Raw genomic sequence first — 26,984 nt, 5'->3', positions numbered from 1 at the left:
TGTATAGGATATCCCCACTCGCATGTCTCCACACGAACGACCTGGATCGGGTCGTTTGTAATATTTACAAAGTGAGCAATATTCATAGTGTTGCTAGGATAAGGTACCAAACCTTATCCATATACTATAGACCTTTTAGGTTATTCCCATGACATTATCCACTTGTATATTGAGGGTATATCAAATACATACCTAGTATATATACTATCCGGCTTATATGATAATAACCTTGGATGTTTAGTTTACTAGATTTGGACAATGCAATGATGTAAATTCAACAACTAATTGATTGAATAAGAGAAACATAACTTTATTGAATATAAATTTGTTTTTACGTAATTACAAACTACAAGTTTAGGGCAACACACCCAACATGCATGCGATTTAGACAAAGGCCTTTATATTAACGCACAAAATTACCCAAATAATTACTAAATAACTCCCTCTTAGAGAGTTATCAGATACCCATTTACAGCCTATTACAATCTTATCAGGAGGTTGAGACACAAGATCCCAAGTACTATTATTCATTAAACCTCTATACTCATCATGCATAACTTTTCTCCGATGGTCATGCTTTAAAGCCTCAGTGACGGTAAGTGGTTAAGTGTTAATGTAATCAACTAAGAAAACTTTATGCTTGAAAATTATAGCTTTTGGTCAGAGTCACCATAGGATGGCAATTACCAATAGAGATTGGTGTAATAACAGTAGGCCTTGGTTTATTATAACAAGTAGCAGCATGAGCAGATTCCTCTATGGGATTGGATGAAGATTTGGGGTAGGGAAGTGATTAGGAGAGGAAACATTAGATGATGGATCGTGATTGGGTAATGTAGAAGTCATAGTAGAAGGCGAATCTGGCATGAAAGAGTTCGTGGGAGACACAAGTAAAGGAATAATAGGTTACAGTGGCTAAAATGGCGGAAGAAGTTTTATGAGAGATGTTGGATCGGTATGACAACCCTAGGGGGTGAATAGGGTTTAATGAAACTTTATAAAACTTTTTAACACGGTGAGCTCAATTTAAACAAATAAGTAAACTTTTTACAAGTACGTAATTTTAACACAAAAAGTAATCAATAAATTAAAGATAACATTTCAAGCACCAAAAATAATTTCAATATAAATATTGCACATAAAACATGAATAACAAATTCTAGCAATTAATTTAATACAATTTATAATAAAGAAAATTAATTGCAAAAAATAAATAGAAGAGGGTTAGAGAAAGTGACACATGAAATTTATAGTAGTTCGGCAACAATTGACCTACTCCACTTCCCAAGCTCCTCTTAGCTCCTCTTAGGTGTTCAATTGAAGAACTTGACTCTTTCCACGGCTTAGAGTCCAACCGTTATAATGTTCTTTTTACGGGAGCAAGAACGAACCCGATCCTTTCCACGGTTCAGGATCAAACCATTACAATGTTCTTTTTCGAACTTAAGAGCAACCCTGACAAGAATTGGAATTTTGAAGAACAATCTCACAAACTCTTTAAAAAGAGTGGATACACAAATTTTTGCTCACAATTTTGCAAGAAAAATTCAAACAAAATAAAGCCCACAAATGGCTTAGAAAAATAAAAATTGAATAGCTCAAATCTCTCTCAAATTAAATCTCTCTCAAGAAATTTAGAACACAAATTGAAGCTTGAAGAGAGATTCATACTATAGAAATTGAAGAGAAATTTTGGGAGAAAGTTGTTTTAAAATTTGGAGAGAGGAAGAGTTGATTAAACAGAGGGGAAAAGGATGAAATTGATTTGAAACCAAAATCAATTTGGACCATTAGATTTGAAATGATTAGAGATGAAAGGTTAATATTGAATTGAATAAAATAATATATAATAATAATAATATATATGCACAAGAGAGCCAACGGATACTTTAAAAAAAACACTGCTTTTTTTTAATTGCCACCTGCCGCATCTGCCGCCTGACACCTCTTCTTTCTCTTTTTTCTTTTTTTTTTCATTTCCCCAACGGTAAGATTTGGTTTTTTTTTTTAATTTAATTTAATTTAATTTTTTTCACTTCTTTTATCTCTCTTCTTTTCTTTCTTTTCTATTTCTTTTCTATTTGTTTTATTTCTTTTTACTTCCTTTTTCTTTTCTTTCTTTCTATTTTTTTTAATGATACAAATTTCGGCACATATCATCATCTTTCTATTCATCTCATACATAAAGCCGCCTTGTCATCGTCACGTGCATTTTTCCTTTCAACTTCACTCGACTATAACTTCTTCGTTTAAGCTCTGATTTGGATAATTCAGAAGATATTGGAATCTTTATTTCGAGCTTTATGCTGTGGATACTTCAAAACACTAAAATTGTCAAATAACAAAATTAAGTTTGTTATCATCAAAACATTAATTAATTAATTAATTTGAGATTAAGGGTCAAAAAACCAACAATCTCCCCCTATTTGATGATAATAAACTAGTAACAAAAAATGCATAGACAATAAATAATAACAACGTTAAATCCAACATATCACCATAAAAATCATAATTGAAATTCATTCAAAACTTAATTTCCCACAAATAATTTGTTTATGCAAGGATATGCACAACCACGTATTTCAGATTGCAGCTCGAACTCGGCTTCCGGACCGATCTGAACAATTGGGCGGACCTGCACAAAAAGGTGAGCACTCCGACGATCAAGTCAGTATAGGTCGGGTTCCCAGTTTAGTTCGAGGTCTGAGATCATCGTACCTGATCGTGGAGTGAAGTCCTCTACTTATGGGTGGTAGTCCCGCTAATCTCGCAACGGTTACGCTCGGTAATCTCGGGATCGTCGGTTATGCCCGGTAATCTCAGGACCGACGATTATGCCCGATAATCACGCCGCTGTCAGTAATTCGCATCGGCCCCCGCCGAACTTCCCGGTAGGTCGGACCTCGGCCAGGTTCACCTCGGCCCCTCATACTTAACATCTATCAATGCTAGTAGTGGTGATTTCGGTCGTCCGAGCTGGGCATGACTCATGAGTCATCTTGGAGCACCAATAGGGGTCCTCCACGTGTCCAGGGTATTTTCATCCCCAAACATTATTCATTTTTCTTATTACCTCTCCCCCTTTTGGAATCAATTAAAAAGAATATTTAGAAAAATAAATAAATACATGAAAGCTCATCATTTCTAAAGCAATTTTTTTTTCTCTTTGCAAAGCTTAACTGGAGGTATTCAAGAGTTTTTACAATTTAGCTTTATTGAACTTAAACAATTTGAGTGAGTACTCAAATTAAAATTCACTATAAAAAGCAATATGAAAAATCAATATTTTCAAGGCAAAAAGTTCACATGTAAATGGTATTACTCCCCCTAAAAACATGCAATCTCCTCTTAAAAAATAAAATCAATAAATATCAAGGAGATAAAGGGATACAAGCAAAAATTATCTCAACAATTTGCACAAGATAGATATATTAAAAACAAATCATGGTATATCAATCTATCTTAAACAAATTATCAAAATATTCCACAAAATTTTCATACAAGAAAATATGACATAAGACAAGTATAATTCCAAAGAGAGCAATTTTAATTATCATGATTAAGCACAATAAATCAATACATGAAAGATAATCTCAATTGAACTTATCAACTTATCTAACGAAAAAAATTAACAACAAATTCATGCAAGATTTAAGACACCATCATGATATAAAAATATCAAATGTTAGAAAATAAGCCCCAATTGATAAAGAAAAAAACAACAATAATATCACCATTTTTACCATGAAAACAAATTTCAAACAAACATAGGCAAATATCATCATAAAAAAATTAATTAAATAAACATTGGTACCAAATGTACTTGATCATAGGTCTAATTTGACTTATGTCTCTACAAAAGAGTTAAATCAAATACAGACAAAGAAAATAACAAGAACCAATCAAACAGTTTTCAGCAACATGCTAATGAAATTTTCATAGATATTACATAATTTATTAATTTATGGCCAAAAAGCATCTAAACAAATTCTTCAAGGAGAGTAAGCAATAACCATAAATAATAATATTTCTCAAAACTCACTATCCTCGATATTTTTCAAGAAAGCACAAGGATATAACAAGGATCTAATTGACCCAAAAATCAAAAGCTTTAAATTTATTTAAGAATCAAGAAATTTCGATAAATTTACAAATCAATCAATTTGATAAACATCAACATTAAAAATCAATAATTCAATATTCGAGCAATAAGCAATAAGGATTATGGATAAATTTCAACAAAATCTACCACATACTTCTAAGAGCATTAATTCACTAATTCATAAATAATCAAGTAAAAAGATTTATGTCAAAAATATTTCCAACGTACTCAAGGACATTTAACCTAACCTAACAATAAAATTCAATAAACCAATTCAATCTTTTCTAACACATAAAAGAGATAAATTTTCTATAATATATGAATAGCATAATAATAATCTCAACAAAAAAAAATAAAGGTTACCAAATAGGCAATTTTTCTTTTGTTAGGTTCAAGCAAGCCATAACATTGCCTCATTTTAATTAATTTTCAATTTGAACTCCAAGCAACCATTTGCTTCATTGAAATCACACCTACAAAAAGAAACTCAACCAAAAGATTTTAGTACCTATCTCTTGGGTCCTTCATTGTTAATGAGCAACGATTTTGGAATCCATTTCAAATTATTTCCAATATTTTTAGTGTTTGTAGACCTTTAAATTTGTCCGGCATTTAATTTCATTATTTCTTTTTATTTGTATTTGTATTTGTATTTATTTTTATTTTGAATATTTCTCTCTAGAACTTTTATTTTTTTCATGACAAATATTTTCCTTTTTTGATGTTTTATAAAAAAATAATAACAGAAAATAAAAATATTTTTGATTCCACTCCTTTTCTTAAAAAACCTTTTGGGGAAAATAAAATAAAAATCATTTTCTGGAAAAACCTTTTTATTTGATTTAACCAAAGTAGTAAAAAAATCGAGTTTTAATAAGTCAACTTTTTTTTTAAATGAAAATTTTCATATTAGGAAAGCTTTTTGATTTGATTTAAAAAAATTGGTAAAAAAAAAAAAGAGGTTTTTATTAGCGATATTTCTTTCCTTGTTTTGCTAAGATTTGGACCATTTTAAAAATAAATGGTATCTTTATTGGATTTGGTTTGATTTTGTTTTCCTTAACGAATTTGGGTCTAATGGCTATAAATTGGAGGGGAAAATCGATTCTCGAGGAGAATTTTAGCCATCTGACGTCCCATAGCATCCTAGTCACCCTTTCTTTCTTTTAAAAACGTGTATTCATCCTCAAAGCAGAATGGTGGGTGCTTCCTTCGGTGGCTAAGAATTTCTTCCGCAATAGATCAATAACCTTCTCTTGCAGACTACATATTCGTCGAGTAGAAGTAGAAAACCCGTTCCAGCAAACTTGGATTCACAACAATACCACTAACTTGACAAGGTAAGGATATTGGAATTATTGCAAAAAAGTTTACTGTCCTATTATTATGCCAAATGAATATTTAGTTTAAGTCATGTGGAAAATTGCAAGCATGTTTTGTTAAATTTCTATGAATGTTTATGGGGTTATCAATTGTTGGGAGTTATACTGACCTTCCTAATTTGATTGAGAGTTTTGGACCTTTTGGTTAAACATGGTGGGATTTAAGTTTATAACATTGAAATTTATTTGTCATGGAGTGGTCTGTTAGTTTTAAATCATGAATATGTATACTAGTTTTGTTTTTTTTTTTTTCCCTTTTCATTTCCTTTTCGATTCATTGGTCCCTGCCTATTCTACATTGGTTTCTTTGATTTATTATTCTTGGTCTGTTTGATATTTAGTATTACTTCTAAATGGTAAATGGTAGCATGGTATTTGGTTTAGTCCAATATTTTATAGTGGTCAGTATCAAATGATATTTGCATATTTTATCCCATTTTGTATTTGTTCAATTGTGTTCTTCATGAAGATTGTGTAAGTTATTTGGGGTACAAATTTGTTCGGAATGATTTTTTTTCTTTTTATTATTTTTTTATTTTTTAACAAAAAAATAGTACACATTTATTTTTTCTAAAGGAAAATTTTTCCAACGATAAAACCTCGAAATATTCGAGAGGCCGATATTCTTCGACTCTTAAGGGTAAAGATCAATATCTCGGGAGGCCGAGATTTGATTTTTAATATATTTTTCCTAAAAAAAATGTGTTTCGTTTAAATAAATATTTTTTATCCATGTGTTTTTTTGGTCTAAAAATAATTTACTAAATGCAAAATTATCTTCATTTTTTTAGATATCATTAAATAAACATATTTTCTTTAAAAAAATGTTTTCATTTTGGTTAAATTTTTTTTTCTAAAAAAAATAAAAAAAAAACATTTTACAAAGGCACTTCCTCCTAGGGAGTTGACATTTTAGGATTCATTATATTTCTAGAATAGAACAAAATCAAATCTTTTTCCTAAATCTTTTTTTTCCAAAAAAATTCCTATGACGGAAATTGGGGAATTCGAAAGGTCGATTCCCTAATATTCTTCAGCTGATGAATTTATTTTGGAAGGCCAAATTAAATTCAAATAACTAAATTTTTCTTAATAGCTTTAAGCCACTAATAATTATTTGTTCCTTATTTATCTTAAGAATAAGGATCCATAAAACATGAGACATTTAAAAATAAAAATAAAATACTTTTCTTTTTAAGGTCATTTTCTTGAAAGTAATATAAAAAAATAAACTATCGTTCATTGAACGAGTGTTATCCGGTGCTAATACCTTCCTCATACACAAAAGACCCACGAACCTAAATCTTTTTGTGCATATCAACTTATCTATGCATGTGGGTGCCCAATCACACCATATAAATAAAGACTGGTGGCGACTCCATTTTTCTCCTCTCGGGAAGAAAGTCGATCGATCCACGTCGCAAACCATAGCGACAATTTGGCGACTCCACTGGGGAACAATCTTTTAAGCGGGTCAAATTTATTTTTTTGTATTGTTTTTTAAATATGGCCTTATTTTATTTTATTTTGACACACACGTACACAAGTCTCCTACCCGGGCTTTACCTTTAAGTTAGAATCTAGGATGAGTAGTAGCGACCTTTGTGGAGTATTGGACTCCCGTGTAGGCACATGAAAACTCTCACTCAAGTCGACCTTAATCAGGAAGCTGATAAGGGTGCCTCTATTCCTTCTTGGATAAGGAAGGAATCGAGGACAACTTGGGAACCTTTATCATTTAGAACATAGAGAATAATCACACTGAATATTCAGTTATATGTGTATATTATACACCTGCCCATGTATTTATTATTTTGTGATTGTGTATATTTTTTATTATGATTTTTTCCTTTTTTATTTCATGTTTGGTTGTGTATTACATCTCTGTTCATGTTTGTTTGTTTTTTTCCGTCAAAACTTTTAGTTTCTCACCTCATAATTGGTTATGCAAAAATATATTTTTAAAAAAAATACTTCAATTTTTATTATTTGAATGTTTGATCGCTTTCTGACAGATCTGATACTTGGGTTAGGATGGAGGGAAAGCCAAATGTCACCATTGATAGCTAGGAGCTTGTATGTCAATGGTCAGAGGAGATGTATACAATAAAGAGGAGCAGCCCATCAAAGCATGTCTCAGTTGAACTCCCAACGACTAATGTCTTTGGTGTTCAAAATGTAAGTAAATTGAGAGAGATTTGGGAGGGATTCGCATCAAAGCAGAAACTCGCATTCATAAAAAAGTACGGACATATGGCAAGTATGTTATATGTTCAGGTCAATGTGAATGTTTTGGCAGCCGCACTCTACTTCTAGGATCCAGCATATAAATGTTTCAAGTTCAACTCCCTCGACCTGACTTCCACCATTGAAGGATATCAAGCATTGCTCTGAATGCCTGTTGTGTCCGAAACTAAGATGTACTTCAATGATAAAAGATTGATGGGTAAGAGGGCTCTGGCAAAGCTCGCTGGAAATGTAACTGCTAGTTAGATGGAGCATCAAATCAAGAGCAAAGGCGGCAATGAAGGAATATGATTGGATTATCTCATAACTCTCGTTCGACAACATAAGGGTGAGGAACTAGGATTGGAGCTATTTTCATTGTACATGTTTGGGACCATCTTGTTTCCAAATCTTTGTGGATACATAGATATGAATGTTGTCAAGTTGTTCCTCCGGATTCAGCATGGCATTAATTTGGTTTTATCCATTATCGCTAAAACCATACGTTCGTTGGATGTTTGCAAAACGCAAGGGAAGGGCAGATTTATAGCTTGTACTTCTCTACTATATGTATGGTTGATGAGTCATTTAAATTGCCCACCAGAATTTGGTTAGCCACACGTAAAATTCTCAAGACCATGGAACATCGAAAGAAATCTAATTGCTGATTTTGGGATGGCCGAGCACAAAGTAGACTCACAGAGCAGAGACATATGGGTATCCTATCTGAAAGAATTAAAATCTAAAGAGTTAATATGGAGAGCATTTTGAAGCCAATCACTTACATGTGTGGAAAACTTCAGAATATACCATTGTTGGGTCCTTGGGTAGTACCAGCTATGCGCCTCTCCTAGTTCTACGTCAAATGTTGATAGAGCAATTCGTTCCTTTGGTACAAGGTTTAGGAGACTTTGACTTTAATTACAATCTGAAAGACTCGGGGAAGAAGATCTTGCAAGTGATAGAATCCTGGCGAGATGTGAGAAAGATAAAAATAAAAAAGCACAGTGATTCCACCACGCTAGAGTACAAGTCCTGGTATGAAGCTAATCGAACAGTGCATACAGTTAAGAAAAGGAAAAGAGATCAGGAGAAAAAATGGCTTCTATCCAACGATAGGTGTCAGATGGAAGCACCAACCTAGAGGAAGAAAACTTGTTACTCCGTCGGAGGAATGAAGAGTTGCTGCAAGAAATGAATTAGTGGAAACAACAGACTGTAGAGGCAGAGAGGGACTTGGTAGAAACCAGGAAATGGTTGCATAACTAAGTCAAGCTCGAGATGGAGAATTGGGAGGTGGACCTCAAAAATAGACACCTCGATAAAAGAGTCAGAGCCATAAAAGTAAGGATAGAAGTTGTACAAAAAGAAAATGATGCGCGAATTGTCAGTTTGGAGAATAGCGTTGCATCTTTTCGACAGCTTATTTCTAGATTAAATACAACAATCGAGGCTCGTACTCAACAAGTAATTGAATCTGAAGGAAATAACGAGGCATTGCGTATGACCATTGAAAATTTGGAATTCCGGATTCAAGATGTCAAGACTCTACAGCAAGAATATTATCATAACACAGAGAATTGGTGGAGAAGTATGAGGTGCTTCTAAATAATGAAGCTAATTCAGTGATTCTGCAACAAGAAAACCAGGATTTAACTCAGAGATGCTAAGACATGAGGGTTCAGATAGGTGGTGCAGTAGAGAGAATAAGGGCAATGGCTAGAAGAGCTGGGATGTTTGTAGAGTGGGGAACTGAGCTAAAAAAGGAGATTTCGCCACTGCAATCAAATGAAGAGGAGTTTGAAAACTTCTTAGCTGCTTTATGTAGGGAACATTCCCTTTTTAGTCGTTTCTTTTAGAACATTTATTCCTAAGTATTTAGATTCAGTCTTGTATTTGTTGGGTGTGTTGCCCTAAACTCATAGTTTGTATTATGTAAAAACAAATTATATTCAATAAAGTTTTATTCAATAAATTTGTTGTTGAAACATAGCATTGCATTGTCCAAATCCAATAAACTAAACATCCAAGGTTATTTGAATATAATTGGGGCAGTATATATTCTGGGTATATAGTTGATATACGAGGTATATATTTGATATACCCCTGATATATGAATGGATAATGTCCCGTGAATAACCTAAAGGGTCTATAGTATATGGATAAAGCTGGGTACCTTATCCTGGCAACACTATGGATACGGCCCGCTCTGTAAAGGTTACAGACGACTCGATCCAGGTCGTTCGTGTGGAGACATGCGAGTGGGGGTATCCTATACAATGAGTTTGTATAAGACCGGACCGCGAAATAGGCAATCTTTAGATCTAACACCGTTAACTAATAGATTGCCATTTCTTAGGATGACCAGGCAACTCATTCTCAATCCTGAGTGAGTTATGGACTCCTGCCCGTGAGGGCTCGTCCTTTGATCTGTATGGGTGAGAGTGGCCCGAGTCGCCGACTCAACATTCCTACCATTTTGGGGACGAGACCGAGTGGGGAGCTAGGAACATAACTTCACAAGATGGAATTCACTCCTCCCCGAATTTAGGGGAGTAGATGAGTGTTCCCTTAAATGCTGACTCCGGGACTTGAACAAGGGGCCCCACCCTCTCATTGGCCGAGAGGGACTTCCGGTCATTGGTTGGACCATAACCGGGTTGTTCATTAGAGGAGCAGTGGTGTTTAAGGATAAAGATGTAACTTAGGGGTAAAACGGTAATTTGACCCAACTTGAGTTACGAACACTCGTGAAGGATTGACTCGTCATTAATGGTCGTATATTCATGGACACGAAAACATTCTGCCGTGAGAAGAGTGCAACTGCGGGTCTTTAGTGGAATGACCCGTAGTTAACGAATCTAGATTATCTCGGTCAATGAGTTTGACCGATTAATCTTGCATCGTTGGAGCTTCGGATCTGCAGGTCCATTAGGTCCCCTTGCTAGCTCATAATTGGTAAAGCGAGGATCAAGGTTTTGGAAGAATTTGAATTGTTCAAATTACTTAAGGGATTATATGTATATTGATACATTATAATATATAGTTAATTGTAAATTAAAACTATATATTATGAGAGAAATTATTTGAATGAGATCCAAATAAAATTAATATGAATAAGATTCATATTAAAATTATAGGTTAAAAATAATGTGCATAAGATGTACATTAGAACTATAGGTTATACGAGAGAAATGTTATAGAATATGATTCCATTTTTGTGATAAATAATTAAGTGTTAATTATTTATTTGATTTATATATATATATATATATATATTAATTATTAATTATTAATTGGATTAATAATTAATAATTATTTATTAATTAATATGATTAATTAATAAATAAATTTTATATTTTAATTATTATATATATATATATATTTTATATATATATATATTAATTATTTATATAAATAAATTAATATATATATATATATATATATTAATATTAATAATATTAAACTCCCTTGCAAAATTGCAGGGGAGTGGGAGGTTAGTGTGACGTGTGGAGTTACCCCACGTCACTGCTTTTGTTTTTTTGCAGTTCTGCAAAAGTTACAGAACACAGAACAAAGAAGAGAATTTCCCAGATCTCTCTCAATGAAAAGCTCTCTCTCTCAAAATTCTCCCTTACGTTCCAAATCGACGCTCCCACAAGCACGATCCCGAGACCCAAGAAGATAGCGAGGAAGACATAGTGGTGGTGTTCGAGGGGAACTTACTGAAGAAACGTTCTTCAAAGGTTTTGAATTTCCCCTGTATTTTCCTTATTTCTAATTCGATTTTGCATCCCAAAAACAGCAACGAAGATCCGCTTCCGCTCCGGGATTCACATCCCTTCAGTATTTTGATCATTTATCTCATTTAATAAAGTTGAAGTCTTTCATTTTACAATTTTGCACAACAATTTGAGCCAAAACAGTTTTTGTTATGATTGCATGCCTCATTAAAGTTAATTTTGAATAAGTTTGTTATAAAGCAAAAATTTTCTTTACAGTTATTCATAAAGAAAAGAGGGAGGTTAACGAAAAATTTGACAAAATAGCCCAACTACCTCAAAATTGCCATCCTTATTAAACAAGAGCGCAATCAAGGATCATGGCTGAACAATATAATAAGCGAAACCAAGAATTGGGACAAGATTTTGAACGTTTGAAAGAGCAAATGACTAAGATTTTGGACCTACTCATGGCACAGAAAGGAAAATTAGTGGTAGAAGAACCACACGCTAGCGACGTCGTCAGAGGACTAGATGATACCTCACTTTATGCTCCTGGTTTTACCCCACAGGTACACCCACATAATGGCATGACTACTATACCTGGTCAGCCAATTTTTTACACTCAGACGCCCCCAATGGTTTCATTTGGGGAAGGAGCAGTTCAAAATCAAACCTTCATGGTGTCTGAACAAGTTCACCCTTTGGTGCAACAAAGAAAGGATATCAATGATCTCATTAATAATCATGAACTTCGTAACTCAGGGAAAGTCACAGAAAAAGCTGAAAAGATTGCATCAAAAGGAAAGTTAGATTTCCTAGAAGAGCGCCTACAAGCCATAGAAGGTGCTGACGCATTCAGAAGCATAGATGCAACACAGTTGTGCTTAATGACTGATATTGTTATCCCTCCAAAATTTAAGGTACTCGAATTTGAGAAGTATGATGGGACGTCTTGTCCAAGGAGCCATTTAATCATGTATTGCAAAAAAATGGCGGCACATGTTCATGAAGAGAAGCTTTTGATACATTTCATTCAAGATAGCTTATATGGTCCCGCGTCTCGCTGGTATATGGAGCTAGATACAGCTCATGTGCATAAATGGAAATATCGGCAGATCTTTTTATCAAGCAATACAAACACAACCTGGATATGGCACCAGATCGTTTGGATCTCCAACGATTTAGAAAATAAAAGCACAGAGAACTTTAAAGAGTATGCACAAAGATGGAGAGATATGGCAGCACAGATTCAACATCCATTAACAAACAAAGAACTGACGACCATGTTCATAAACACTCTTCGATCTCCTTATTATGACCGAATGATCGGAAATGCTTCCACAGACTTCTCAGATATCATTACTATCGAAGAAAGAATCGAGTATGGAGTGAAATATGGAAGGATCATGGATACAACATCAGACGCCAGCAAAAAAAAAAACTTTATCCCAAAAAAGAAAGAGGGAGAAGTCCATGAGATTATTTATGGTAAAAAACCACTTGCTGGAAATCTGAAGGCTATACATTATCCGGTAGGCGGTAAACCCCACAGGTCTTATAGTAAGCCGTTAGATGCTCGTGCTAATACTTGGGATTCTAACTTGTCTGATGTTCAAAGAAGTTACAGAAATAATTCAAGATGCTATGATCCAATCCCCTTAACATATATAGAGTTGCTACCACAATTGATTTGGAATTGGCAATTTGTTCCATTAACTATAGACCTATGCAGCCATCATACCCAAAATGGTACGATCATAATGCGCGATGCGATTACCACTCAGGGGCAGTGGGGCATTCAACAGAAAGCTGTTACACACTCAAAGGGAAGGTGCAGGATTTGATTAGGGCTAGATGGCTTAAGTTTCAAAAGGCAGAAGAGGCCCAGATGTTACTCAGAATCCACATCCTAATCATGGCAACCCGACAGTTAATGTTATACATGCTTCATCAGAAGGGAAAGAGGTTATTGACTTCGTATATCAACATTTGACGGATGATTGTCTGAATTACAGTGAAACAACATGTTTAGCATGGGGGAATGATGTAGAAGCCCACTTTGTTAATATGGTCACAGAAGAAGAGGCGTCATCAAAATATTCATTCAAGCTAGAACCATTGGTGGTTATTTTTAAAGAACAACCTACAATCATTTCAGCCAACTCATCCATCCTACAACCTTTAACTATTCAACTTCCTAGCCCATATAAATACAAGGATAATAAAGCAGTACCATGGCATTATGGTTGTCATACTCTCGACGAAGAAGTCTCCATCGTGACTAACATTTCTAGAGTTAGTGGAATGACCAGAAGTGGAATATGCTACAAGCTTGAAACCTTAAAAGCGTCACAAGTCGATGAGCAGCATAAAATTTGGACGGTAAAAGGAAAAGAGAAAGATTGCCCCGATCTAGAGGAAATTTGGGGTGAAGAACCTGTTATGGCTAAGGGAAGTTCATTTAAGAAAATAGTATCAGATGAAGAAGCTTCTGAGTTTTTGAAGTTGATCAAGCACAATGAATATAAAGTGATCGAACAGTTGCATCACACACCGGCTTGCATATCCATGTTATCAATATTCATTAATTCCAAACCACATCGCAAGGCTTTAATGGATGTTTTGAATCAATCTCATGTGAACTATGACATCACAATTGAAAAGCTGGACGGAATCGTGGGAAATATCACTTCTTCCAATACTATTACTTTCATGGATGAAGAAATTCCACCAGAAGGTAGTGGGCATACTAAAGCACTACACACAGTGGTAAAATGCAAAGATCACGCGATTGCAAAAGTTCTTGTCGATAATGGATCATCTTTAAATGTGATGCCAATGTATACGCTACTAAAGTTACCGGTAGATTCAACTCACATTAAACACAGTAGTATGGTTGTGAGAGTTTTTTATGGAACCCATAGAGGAGTTGTAGGTGATATTGAACTGCCCATCAAAATTGGACCTCGTACTTTCAATGTGACATTTCAACTGATGGACATAAGTCCGACCTATAGCTGTTTGTTGGGTAGGCCTTGGATTCACTCAGCAGGAGTTATTCCATCGACTTTACATCAAAGATTGAAGTTTGTTTTCGAAAACACTTTAATCTGCATATTCGGTCAAAAAGATTTGCTCGTCACTAAATCTACTGATACCCCTATGTAGAGGCAGCAAAAGAAGCTCTGGAATGTTCTTTTCGTTCCTTTAAAATTACAAACGCTATCATCTTCAATCAGGTAGAAGATCAGAGCTTTGAACAATCATTATCAAAAGCTTCAATGATGGTTGCAAAAACTATGATAAGAGAAGGATGTTGACTTTTTGGCCCTTAAGGGGCATAGATATTATCGGTCCGGTCGAACCTTAAGCTACCAATGGGCATCGCTTTATTCTCGTGGCCATTGACTATTTCACAAATTGAGTTGAAGCAGCTTCATACCGGAATGTCACAAGGAATGTAGTCCTTAACTTCATAAAGATTTGATTTGTCGTTATGGTCTTCCAGAAAGAATAATTACAGACAATGTGAGAAATTTGAACAATAAAATGATGGATGAGATCTGCAAGCAATTTCAGATCAAGCATTTAAATTCAACAGCTTATCATCCGAAGACGAATGGTGCAGTGGAGGCAGCTAATAAAAACATTAAAAAGATCACAGAAAAAATGACAATTACGTACAAGGATTGGCACGAAATGCTTCCTTTTGAATTACATGGATATTGTACAGCGGTTCGCACATCGACTGGGACATCGACTGGGACAACCCCATTTTCTTTAGTATATGGCATGGAAGTTGTCCTTCCAATGGAGGTATAAATACCATATCTAAGAGTTATGATGGAAGTAAAGTTGGAAGAATCTGAATGGCTTCAAACAAGATATGAGCAATTGAACTTCATTGAAGAAAAAAGATTAACCTCATTATGTAGAGAACAACTCTACCAAAGGAAAATGATGCAAGCTCATCAACAGAAAGTACGTCATCGTCATTTTCAAGAAGGAGATCTAGTATTGAAAAGAATACTCCCATTTCAAAAGGATCATCGAGGAAAATGGACTCCGAGCTACGAAGAACCTTTTGTGGTAAAAAGGCTTTTTCAGGAGAGCCTTACTGTTGACAACCATGAACGGAGATGATTTGTCCGGACCGATTAACTCAGATTACGTTAAGAGAAACTTTGCATGAAGTATGAGGATACATTATTGCATTTTACTGGGGCATTGGCAAGTTTAGAAGAGTTATCTTTGTTGCTTTCAACTTTTGTTATCAAATACCTGTAATCTTTTCGTGATCAATAAAATCATATATATATATTTCTTTTCTCATCTCATAGTATCCTTCTTTTTACCTATCGAATATATCCATTCCTTCGTCATTCTTCTCTCTTTTACATTTAACATTTTCTCCTTATACCCCTTGTCTCCGTATCCCAAGTTCCACCGTGACTTTGCATTCCATTGAGAATTTTATAATAGGATTACAAAAAAAAAAGGTATAAAGCAAGGGCATTAATACACCAAGAGCTTTAAGATTAGTCAGAAGTTGCAAATCAACGTGTTAGATCTCTCTCAATCAAGTAAGGACAAGTCGCATAATATCAATCATAAGGCTCTCGTCAAGAAGATTTTGTCCATCCATGATTCGCTGAGCACTTTCCTTGAAAAGGAGAGTTGGTTTTGAGGTTTTGTTTTATAAATAACTATTTAAAAAATATATATTTGCAAGGTACTTTGCATGGGATTTCTTTAAAATATAAATTAAATAATAATAATAAATAAATAAAGAGTAAAAGTATAAATCTTCATTTTGAAATTGTATATTTATGTCCCTGAACATAGTTTCTCGCAAAGGATTAAAATATATATATATCTTGTTTGTACACATAAGACAGTTTACCGTTTACCCCTGGCTGTCTTTAAGTTATGGTTTAGTGTTTACCCCTGGCCGTCCCACATCAGACAATTTAACGCTTACCTTGGTTGTCTCTAAATTACGGCTAAGCGTTTATCCATGGCCGTCCCACATTAGACAGTTTAGCATTTACCCCTGGCTGTCTTCAAATTACGATTTAGGGTTTACCCCTAGCCGTCCCACATTAGACAGTTTAGTGTTTACCCATGGCTGTCTCTAAATTACGGTTTAGCGTTTACCCCTGGTCATCCCACATCATACAGTTTAGCGTTTACCCCCGACTGTCTTTAAATTATGGTTTAGTGTTTACCCTTAGCCGTCCCACATCCAACAGTTTAACTTTTACCCCTGTTGTCTTTGAATTACGGTTTAGCATTTACCTCTGACTGTCCCACAGCAGACACTTTAGCGTTTACCCTTGTCTATCTTTAAACTACGATTTTAGCGTTTACCCCTGGCCGTCCCACATCAGACAATTTAGCGTTTACTCATGACTATCTTTAAACTACGATTTTAGCGTTTACCACTGGTCGTTCCACATCAGACAGTTTAGCATTTACCCATGCCTATCTTTAAATTACGATTTAGCGTTTACCCCTGGCAGTCCCACATCAGAAAGTTTAGCGTTTACTCCTCGCTGCCTTTAAATTACAGTTTAGCGTTTATCCCTGACCGTTCCACATCAGACAGTTTAGCATTTTCCCCTGGCTGTCTTTAAATTACGGTTTAGCGTTTACCCCCGGACGTCCCATATCAGACATTTTAGCGTTTTCCCCTGGCTGTCTTTGAATTACGGTTTAGCGTTTACCCCTAGTCGTCTCACATCCAACAGTTTAACTTTTACCCCTGGCTATCTTGAAATTACGGTTTAGCGTTTACCCTTGACCGTCCCACATCAGACACTTTAACGTTTACCCTTGGCTATCTTTAAACTACGATTTTATATCTTTAAACTACGATTTTAGCGTTTACCCCTGGCTGTCGCACATCATACAGTTTAGCGTTTACCCATGACTGTCTTTAAACTACGATTTAATGTTTACCACTGGTCGTCCCACATCAGGCAGTTTAGCATTTGCCCATGGCTATCTTTAAATTACGATTTAGCGTTTACCCCTGGCCGACCCACATCAGACAGTTTAGCGTTTACCCCTCGCTGTCTTTAAATTACGGTTTAGCGTTTATCCCTAACCGTCCCACATCAGACAGTTTAGTGTTTTCCATGGCTGTCTTTAAATTACGGTTTAGCGTTTACCATTGGACGTCCCACATTAGACAGTTTAGCATTTACCCCTGACTGTATTTGAATTACGATTTAGCGTTTACCCCTGGCCGTCCCACATCCAACAGTTTAACGTTTACCCTTGGCTGTCTTGAAATTACGGTTTAGCGTTTACCCCTGGTCGTTCTTTCCTCTCTCATCTATCATTTGATTAAACTAGAATATCGAACAAATTCTACACCTTTGTCCACCTTTTAGTTTTATAAGGATGAACAAAGGGGGGCAAACTGTAGACCCCTAAATTTGTCTGGCATTCAATTTCATTATTTCTTTTTATTTGTATTTGTATTTGTATTTGTATTTTAATTTTGAATATTTCTCTCTCTAGAACTTTTATTTTTCTTTATGACAAATATTTTCCTTTTTTGATGTTTTATAAAAAAAAAATAATATAAAAAATAAAAATATTTTTGATTCCCTCACTTTCATAAAAAATCTTTTGGGGAAAATAAAATAAAAATCTTTTTTTTAAAAAAAAACCTTTTTATTTTATTTAACCAAAGTAGTAAAAAACTCGAGGTTTAATAAGTCGTATTTTTTTTAAATGAAAATTTTCTTATTAGGAAAGCTTTTTTATTTGATTTAACAAAATTGATAAAAAAAAATATGAGGTTTTAATTAGTGATATTTCTTTCCTTGTTTTGCTAAGATTTGGAGGATTTTAAAAATAAAATGTATCTTTATTTGATTTGGTTTGATTTTGTTTCCCTTAATCAATTTGGGTCTAATGGTTATAAATTGGGGGGAAAATCGATTATGGGGGACAATTTTAGCCATCTGACGCCCCATAGCATCCTAGTCACCCTTTCTTTCTTTTAAAAATGTGTATTCATCCTCAAAGCAAAACGGTGTGTGCTTCCTTTGGTGGTTAAGAATTTCTTCTACAATAGATCTGTTACCTTCTCTTGCATACTACATATTCGTCGAGTAGAAGTATAAAACACGTTCGTGCAAACTTGGATTCACAATAATACCACTGACTTGACGAGGTAAGGATATTGGAATTGCAAAAAAAAATTTTTTTTTAAACATGCATGTACTGTCCTATTGTTATGCCAAATGAATATTTAGTTTAAATCATGTGGCAAAATTGCAAGCATGTTTTGTTAAATTTCTATGAATTTTCATGCGGTTAGCAATTGTTGGGAGTTATTCTGACCTTCCTAATTTGATTGAGAGTTTTGGACCTTTTGGTGGGATTTAAGTTTATAACATGAAATTTTTTTTGTCATGGAGTGCTCTGTTAGTTTTAAATCATGAATATGTATACTAGTTTTGTTTTTTTTTTTTTCCTTTTCTTTTCCTTCCAGATTCATTAGTCCCTGCCTATTCTACATTGATTTCTTTGATTTATTATTCTTAGAATGTTTGATATTTAGTATTACTTCTAAATGGTAGCATGGTATTTGGTTTAGTCCAATATTTTATAGTTATTAGTCTCATATTGATCACATTTTGTATTTGTTCAATTGTGTTCTCATGAAGATTGTGTAGATTATTCGGGGAACAAATTTGTTTGGAATGATTTTTTCTTTTTATTTTTATTCTTTTTACAAAAAATAGTACACATTTATTTTTTTCTAAAGGAAAATTTTTCCGACGATGGAACCTCGAAATATTCGGAAGGCCGATATTCTTGGACTCTTAAGGGTAAAGAACAATATCTCGGGAGGCCGAGATTTGATTTTTAATATATTTTCCCTAAAAAAAAGTGTTTCGTTTAAATAAATATTTTTTATCCATGTATTTTCTTGGTCTAAAAATAATTTACTAAATGCAAAATTGTTTTCATTTTTCTAGATTAAATAAACATCTTTTCTTTAAAAAAATAAAATAAAAATGTTTTCATTTTCGTGTAAATTTTTTTTTTCTAAAAAACACATCAAAAAAACGTTTTACAAAGGCACTTCCTCCTTGGGAGTTGACATTTTAGTATTCATCATATTTCTAAAATAAAACAAAATCAAATTTTTTTCCTAAATCTTTTTTTTCTAGAAAAACTCCTATGACGGAAATTGGGGAAATTGAAAGGTCGATTCCCTAATATTCTTGAGGTGATGAATTTATTTTGGGAGACCAAATTAAATTAAAATTACTAAAATTTTCTTAATGGCATTGAGGATCCATTGACATACAAAAAGGCAATGGAGGATGTTGATAAAGACAAATGGGTCAAAGCTATGGACCTTGAAATGGAGTCTATGTACTTCAATTATGTCTGGGACCTTGTAGATCAACCTTATGAGGTCAGACCTATAGGTTGTAAGTGGATCTACAAGAGAAAACGAGATGACGAAAGAAAGGTACAGACCTTTAAGACTAGACTCGTGGCAAAGGGCTACACCTAAAGGGAAAGGGTGAACTATGAGGAAACCTTCTCCTCGGTTGTCATGCTGAAGTCTATAAGAATACTCTTGTCCATTACTACATTTATGACTATGAAATTTGGCAAATGGATGTCAAGACTGCTTTTATGAATGACAATCTTGAAGAGAGTATTTATATGTCTCAACCAGAATGGTTCATTAAACAAGGTCAAAAGGAAAAGGTTTGCAAGCTTAAACGATCCAATTATGGATTAAAACAAGCATCTCGATCTTGGAATATAAGATTTCATACCGCAATCAAGTCTTATGGTTTTGACTAGAAAATGTTGATGAGCCTTGTGTATACAAAAAGATCATCAACAACACTGTAGCTTTCTTGATGTTATATGTGGATGATATCCTACTCATTGGGAATTATGTAGGTTTCCTAACTGACATTAAGAAGTGGTTAGCAATTGAATTCCAAATGAAAGATTTGGGAGACGCTCAATTTGTTCTAGGGATTCAAATCGTAAGGAATCGAAAGAACAAAACACTAGCCCTGTCTCAGCCAACTTATATCGACAAAATGATTGTCAGATATTCGATGCAGGATTCTAAGAAAGGTTTACTACCGTTCAGATATGAAATCTCTTTGTCTAAGGAACAATGTCCTAAGACACATCAAGAAGTTGAGGATATGAGATGCATTCCCTATGCTTCAGTAGTGGGTAACCTGATGTATGTCATGTTGTGTACTAGGCCTGACATTTGCTATGCAGTAGGGATTGTCAGTAGGTATCAATCCAATCTAGGATATGATCACTGGACTGATGTTAAAAGAATCCTCAAGTATCTTAGGAGACTTGTGTATGGCGCTAAGGATTTGATCCTTACAGGATACACTTACTCTGACTTCCAAACTGATAAGGATTCAAGGAAATCCACTTTGGGATCAGTGTTCACTCTTAATGGAGGAGTTGTAGTATGGCGGAGCATCAAACAATGATGCATCGCAGATTCTACAATGGAGGTCATATATGTTGCCATTTGTGAAGCAGCAAAAGAGGCGGTGTGACTTAGAAAGTTCTTAAATAATTTGGAAGTTGTTCCAAATATGACTTTGCCCATCACACTTTATTGTGATAACAGTGGTGTTGTGGTAAATTGCTGATCCATTTACAAAAGCTCATAGGCTAAAGTGTTTGAGGGTCGTCTAGAAAGGCTAGGCCTACGAGATATGTACAATATAGTCTAGGGCAAGTGGGAGACTTGTAAAAGGTGTAGTGTATGCCTGTATTTGTACTTTATTGTACAACCCACTATTGCTTTTAGCTTTTGTTCACCCCACTAGAGTTTAGTTCAAGTAGGAGTTTGTTGGGTTTTATGCCCTAAACTTGTGGTTTGTAAACATAAAATAAATATTCATTCAATAAAGTTGTTATTGATGTTTCTCTTACATTCGCATTAACCCAAATCCAATAAACTAACATCCGAGGTTATGTCATGTAACTGAGACAGTATATAATAGATATACAGTATATATTTAATATACAACGTATATATTTGATATACAGTATATATTCGATATAAAAGTGGATAATGTTCTAGTAGTAACCTAAAGGGTCTATAGTATATGGATAAGGTTGGGTACCTTATCCTGGTAACACTATGGATACGACCTACTTTGTAATAGTTACAAATGACTTGATCCAGGTCGTTCGTGTGGAGACATGCGAGTGAGGGTATCCTATACAATGAGTTTGTATAAGATCGAACCGCGAAATAATTAATGTTTAGCTGTAACACCATTAGCTAATATATTAATATTTCAATAGGATGACCAGGTAACTCGATCTCAATCCTGAGTGAGTTATGGACTCCTGCCTGTTAGGGCTCGTCCTTTAATTTGTATGAGTGAGAGTGGCCCGAGTCGCCGACTCAATATTCCTACCATTTTGGAGACGAGACCGAGTGGGGAGCTGGGAACATAACTACACAAGATGGAATTTACTCTTCCCGACTTTAGGGTAAGTAAATGAGTGTTTTCTTAAGTTTGACTCCAGGACTTGAACAAGGGGCCCCACCCTCTCACTGGCCCGAGAGGGACTTCCGGTTAATGGTCGAACCATAACCGGATTGTTCATTAGAGGATCAGTGGTACTTAAGATCCAAGATGTAACATAGGGGTAAAACGGTAATTTGACCCAGCTGTGATTACGAATACTCCTGAAGGATTGACTTGCCGTTAATGGTCAAAATCCGTGGACGCAAAATATTCTACGGTGAGAAGAATGCAGCTGTAGGTCTTTAGTGGAGTAACCGACAGTTAACGAATGTTGATTAATATGGTTAATAAGTTTAATCAATTAATTTCGTATCGTTGGAGCTTCCAATTTGTAGGTCCATTAGGTTCCCTTGCTAGCTCGTAAATGATGGTTAAGAACATTTAGTTTTGAAAAGAATTTGAATTATTCAAATTTGTTAACGGAAACCAAAGTTAATTGTAGATGCAATTAACATAATGTATGTTGATACATTATAATATAGAGTTAATTTTGAATTTGATTCAAAATTATGAGAGAGATGGATATTAGAATTTGTAACTAATATGGTTGATTAATTTAGGTGATTTAATTAAATTAATGGGATATGTTAATTTGGTTAAGTTAAATTAGATTTAATTAAATTAAATTAATAATTCTTGTTGTAATTAATTAAATTCGATTTAATTAATTATTAATTAAATTAAATTAAAAATAAAACAAAAAAATGAAAAAAAAAAGAAAAGGAAAATGGGAGGAAAACCTCCCCTTCCCACCATTAATGGTGGAAAGTGGGGAGGTTTTCCCAATGGTGGGAAGTGGGAAAATGGGTGGGGAAGTGGTGACTTCCCCCTCACCCCTCATTCCCTATAAAAGGGAGGCTCCCCCAATTTCTTTTATGTGGTTCTCCGGTCCTCTGTTGTTAAGTTTCCGAAACTCCAACGAAAAGTTCTCTCTCCCGATCTCTCGATTTCCCTCTCAATTATAAGACGGTTACCATAAACCGAGTTCTTAATGTTCAAAGGATAGCAAGGAAGGTCTTTTGGTGGCGTTGGTGTCTACGTTGAAGAGGTATCTTCAAAGATATGTTTCACTAACTTTCGTTTTAATCATGTTTATGTCTTTCCTTCGTTGTAATTCTAAAACAAGATCGAAGCACATGCATTCGCGCGCTTCCGCTGCGGGATTCGATCCCGTCAGGTACTGCAACTCAAATTTATATAAAAATTGCAACTCAAATTGGAGCTTAATATAGTAATCTTCAATTCTCGCCCATCAATAACTTTATGTGGTTATTTTAATAAAACATGAGCGAGGTTAGTCGAACTCACTCGAGGTCTGCCACTAACTTTACGTTATAAGGAATTCAAAAGTAGGGGTAATTGCATACATTTACTTTCACTGGCGTATCAGAAAATGCTATTTTAGGTTAGAAAAAGGTATTTTGAAGGCATAGGTCATTTGAGCGAAAAAAGAAAAACAAAAAAAAAACAAAACTTTTTTGGGGTCAAAAAAGGTAGGTAAACTATCATTATTTTATTTTTTTTACTTGGACTGAACCGAACTAAATTTTATAATTATCGAACTAAACCAAACCGAATCAATTCAGTTTGGGTCGATTTTTGGTTTAGTTCAAGTCCTTACCCCTAGTAACTTTAATGATTGCTTAATTAGTTAAGCCTAACGGCTCTTAAATAGTTATGCTAATGGTTCATAAAGCCCAACAAGTATTAATTAGTCCCACGGCTACTTAGTTAGTTAATGGCTAGTTTGTTATTTGGGTGGTTATGGGTTGGTTAGAGGATTGTTAGTTTGGTTATTCTACAAATACTATATCATTAGTCCCTACAAAAACCAATTTTATGAAATAAAAATCCATCGGTGTTTACATCAATTTCATCAAAAATTCATTTTAGTTTCCGGATGAAGGTTTCTAATTTATTTACCGATTTCATAGATCTAGATGATTTTCTGTCACTCTCTGGATTTTGGGATAAAAAAAATTATAATTTTAAACTTTGAATTCGATTGTAGTAAAAAAAAATCTCTTAGATTATACGATTTTAAAGTTTAGCATTTTTTTTAATTAGTTTAAATCCCTAGGTTTTAGATATTTGTTAGTTGTTGAAAAACACCCCATTAAATAGCAGTTAGATAGATAATTTAGTTGCATGGGCAATTTAGTCAATTATTTTGCCAGAAAATTAAAACTCCTAAGATTACATTGCTCATATGTACAATTTTAGAAACTTTTGGTCATCTATCCAAACCACTGTTTTAATTTAGTTATTTATGCTGTTATCCCTATGTAGTTTCCCATTTTAAAGAATTAATTTAATTCATTCTAATATTTTCTATTTCATCCCATTGAAACATAGAATATTTTCAACTAAATAATAGAGTGTTTTGACCCAATTGCATCATTCTCTTATTACTATGAGATAATTTTAACAATGACTCAATTTGAATTGAAAAGAACAATGAGTATATTTATCAATCCGAGCATAGTTAACATGTTTAGGTACTTGTATTATGAGAGGAAAATTGGGCGGTCATGTGTCAAATATCGGAAGGAAATACCAATTTGGTAATGTCAGCTCGACCGAAGGGGATGAGCTGGGTTGGCCTCACCTTAACATTATTGTCTTCAGTGCGCGTTGCAGTCAATGCCCACCGCAAGACTAGCCCTGACTGAAATTAAGGGAAGAAATCTCTACCTTTCTTATCAAACAAATTTAGCATCGAGTACCTATAAGAAAGTTGGGTAATCTTTTATGCTCATATATGTTCAAATCTCTTCCAAATACTCGACTTCTCTTCTACCACCATTATTGACTGCTCACATTTGTTTTGCAGGTCATGCGATTTGTAAAAGAAGTAAGCCACTTTGCTTGGACAGACAAATCTTTATACGAATAACTTATCTCCAATTAAGGGGTCGAACTACCTAGAATATATTTTTGTAGGTCTTTTATATTATATTTATGGCGTTGTGTAATTTATAACTTGTTGGGTGTGTAATGAAAACCGTCGGATGGAGCCTGCTTTTCACTTCACTTTTCATGTACAAAACATAAAAGTGAAATTAAAAAAAAAAGGAAATATAATATGTAGTGGGTAGAATGCCAGGTGGCAGTCAACATAAAAGACATTGACTAAGTTCAGTGAATAAGTGAAGCACGTGGCTAGAAAGGAACATAATTCTGAGCAGTCTCCGGCTGCTGCTAATAGCACGTGATACCACGTGAGTGTTCTTCACCTAGTTAGAATAGAAATGCCACTTTGGATTTCGCTTGGCGGGAGAAACAAATCAAATTTTCTTTTTCTTTTTTATTAAAGCCCTCGCTATTGTATTGTATCATTTTAACATTTCATAGTTTTTTTATTATTTAAATATTATTTTAGTGTATAAATTCAATTTTACTTGATTTCGATTTCTATATTTTTAAAACATCTATTTCAATCTTTATATTTTTCAATTTTTATTCATTTTAATCTTGGTAGGTTCAAAATGACTATTTTAGTTCATACATTTTATTTTTATCATAATTTTAGTACGACGTTATTAAAGATGTATTTAGTTGGTGATTTGAAAACAAGGGATTCAATGAAAAATAAAATTGTATTATTTGGTAGTAGATTTACCAATCGAATCTTAATTTTAAAAGAATTTCAACGTGTGTTTAGTAATATATTTGTAAACTAAGGGTAGTTGCCAACTAAATATATTAAGTTCATTTTAAAATAATATTAATTAATTTATTAACATATATACTATAAAATTTGTAGAATTCTTATTTTATAATATTATATACTTTATAATATATTATATTTAACTTTTTTTTGATTTAAAAAAAATGAAATGAGTTTATAACCTAAAATAGTATATTTATAAAAAAAAATTCGAGGTAATTATATTTCTAAAATTTCAAATTCAAAATCTAAAAACACGGAAAACATCATAATTTCAACTAGATATTCACTAAATTTATTTGATTAAGTAAATCTAAAAAAAAAAAGAACATCCAAATTACCAACCATACCGATCCTAAATAAAATTTGTGAACATTTGGTAGGTAGAGAATAAATTGATGAAGTAGAAGGATTAAAACATAAAATACAAATTGAAAATATTTAGATCAAAATGAATAAAAACTGAAAAAAAACCAAAATCAAAATAGGTTTTTATTTTTATTTTTTTATTTTTTTAAGTTTAAGAAAGAAACAGTTGTTTCAGCATAATTCAGTATCAAATTAGATTGTGTTTTTTTTTCAGATTCACTTAATCAAATGGATTTAGGGAGCATTTGACAGGATTTTGAATATTCGTTTCTTAAAATTATTTTCGAATTCTGTGATTCAACCAGTTGAAATTCTGAAAACATTCAGTGTTTTCAGATTCAGAATTTGAAATTTTGAATAGGCAGAATTACATTAAAATTGATAAAAACTTTGATAAATATATTACTTCATATTATCAACTCATTTTATATTTGTTAAAATTAAAGCATGTAAAATATACGTATTCTCTTGTAAAATAATAATTATACAAAATTTATAAAAAAAAAATTGTTAATAAATTAATTAATATAAATTTAGATTAAACTAAAATTTTGTTTGCAACTGCTTTTAATTTACAAATATATTACTAAATACATATTAAACAATTTTTTAAATTGAGATTCAATTACCAAATCTATTATCAAATACATATCTCAACAAATAATACAAACTATGATTTTAATTGAATCATTTATTTCCAAATTTAGGTTATGTGATTACCAATCAAAGAGTTTAACTTTTGAAGTTAAACTCTAGTACACAAACTCGTTGTAGAGAAGAGAAAAGGAAAAAATAAAAAAAAAACTCTTTTCTCTGACCCCTCCTGACACCGTCATTACCTTATGCCCGCTGCCAAACTCCAATGCACAAAAATTTTAAAAAAATTACTATCTCTATGTGTCAGAATTCAGATTCAACACCCAATTACGGACTTCA

The 26,984-nt window shown here is 33.6% G+C and overlaps 1 protein-coding gene across 1 annotated transcript; it reads left to right on the top strand.

Moving 5' to 3' along the window:
* The first annotated feature begins 11,812 nt into the window (after positions 1-11,812).
* On the top strand, positions 11,813-14,603 carry LOC111024360 (uncharacterized). Its single transcript, XM_022302015.1, has 2 exons — positions 11,813-13,266; positions 13,313-14,603. The coding sequence occupies exons 1-2, from the start codon at positions 11,813-11,815 to the stop codon at positions 14,601-14,603; spliced, it is 2,745 nt and encodes a 914-aa protein (XP_022157707.1).
* Positions 14,604-26,984: the final 12,381 nt, after the last annotated feature.

The sequence above is a fragment of the Momordica charantia genome (genome assembly GCF_013281855.1).
Source record: "Momordica charantia cultivar OHB3-1 chromosome 7 unlocalized genomic scaffold, Mcharantia_2.0 BLBB01000007.1, whole genome shotgun sequence".
NCBI classification, from domain to species: domain Eukaryota; kingdom Viridiplantae; phylum Streptophyta; class Magnoliopsida; order Cucurbitales; family Cucurbitaceae; genus Momordica; species Momordica charantia.
Note: the sequence above shows the minus strand (reverse complement) of the source record. Positions and strands in the feature narration are given on the sequence as shown.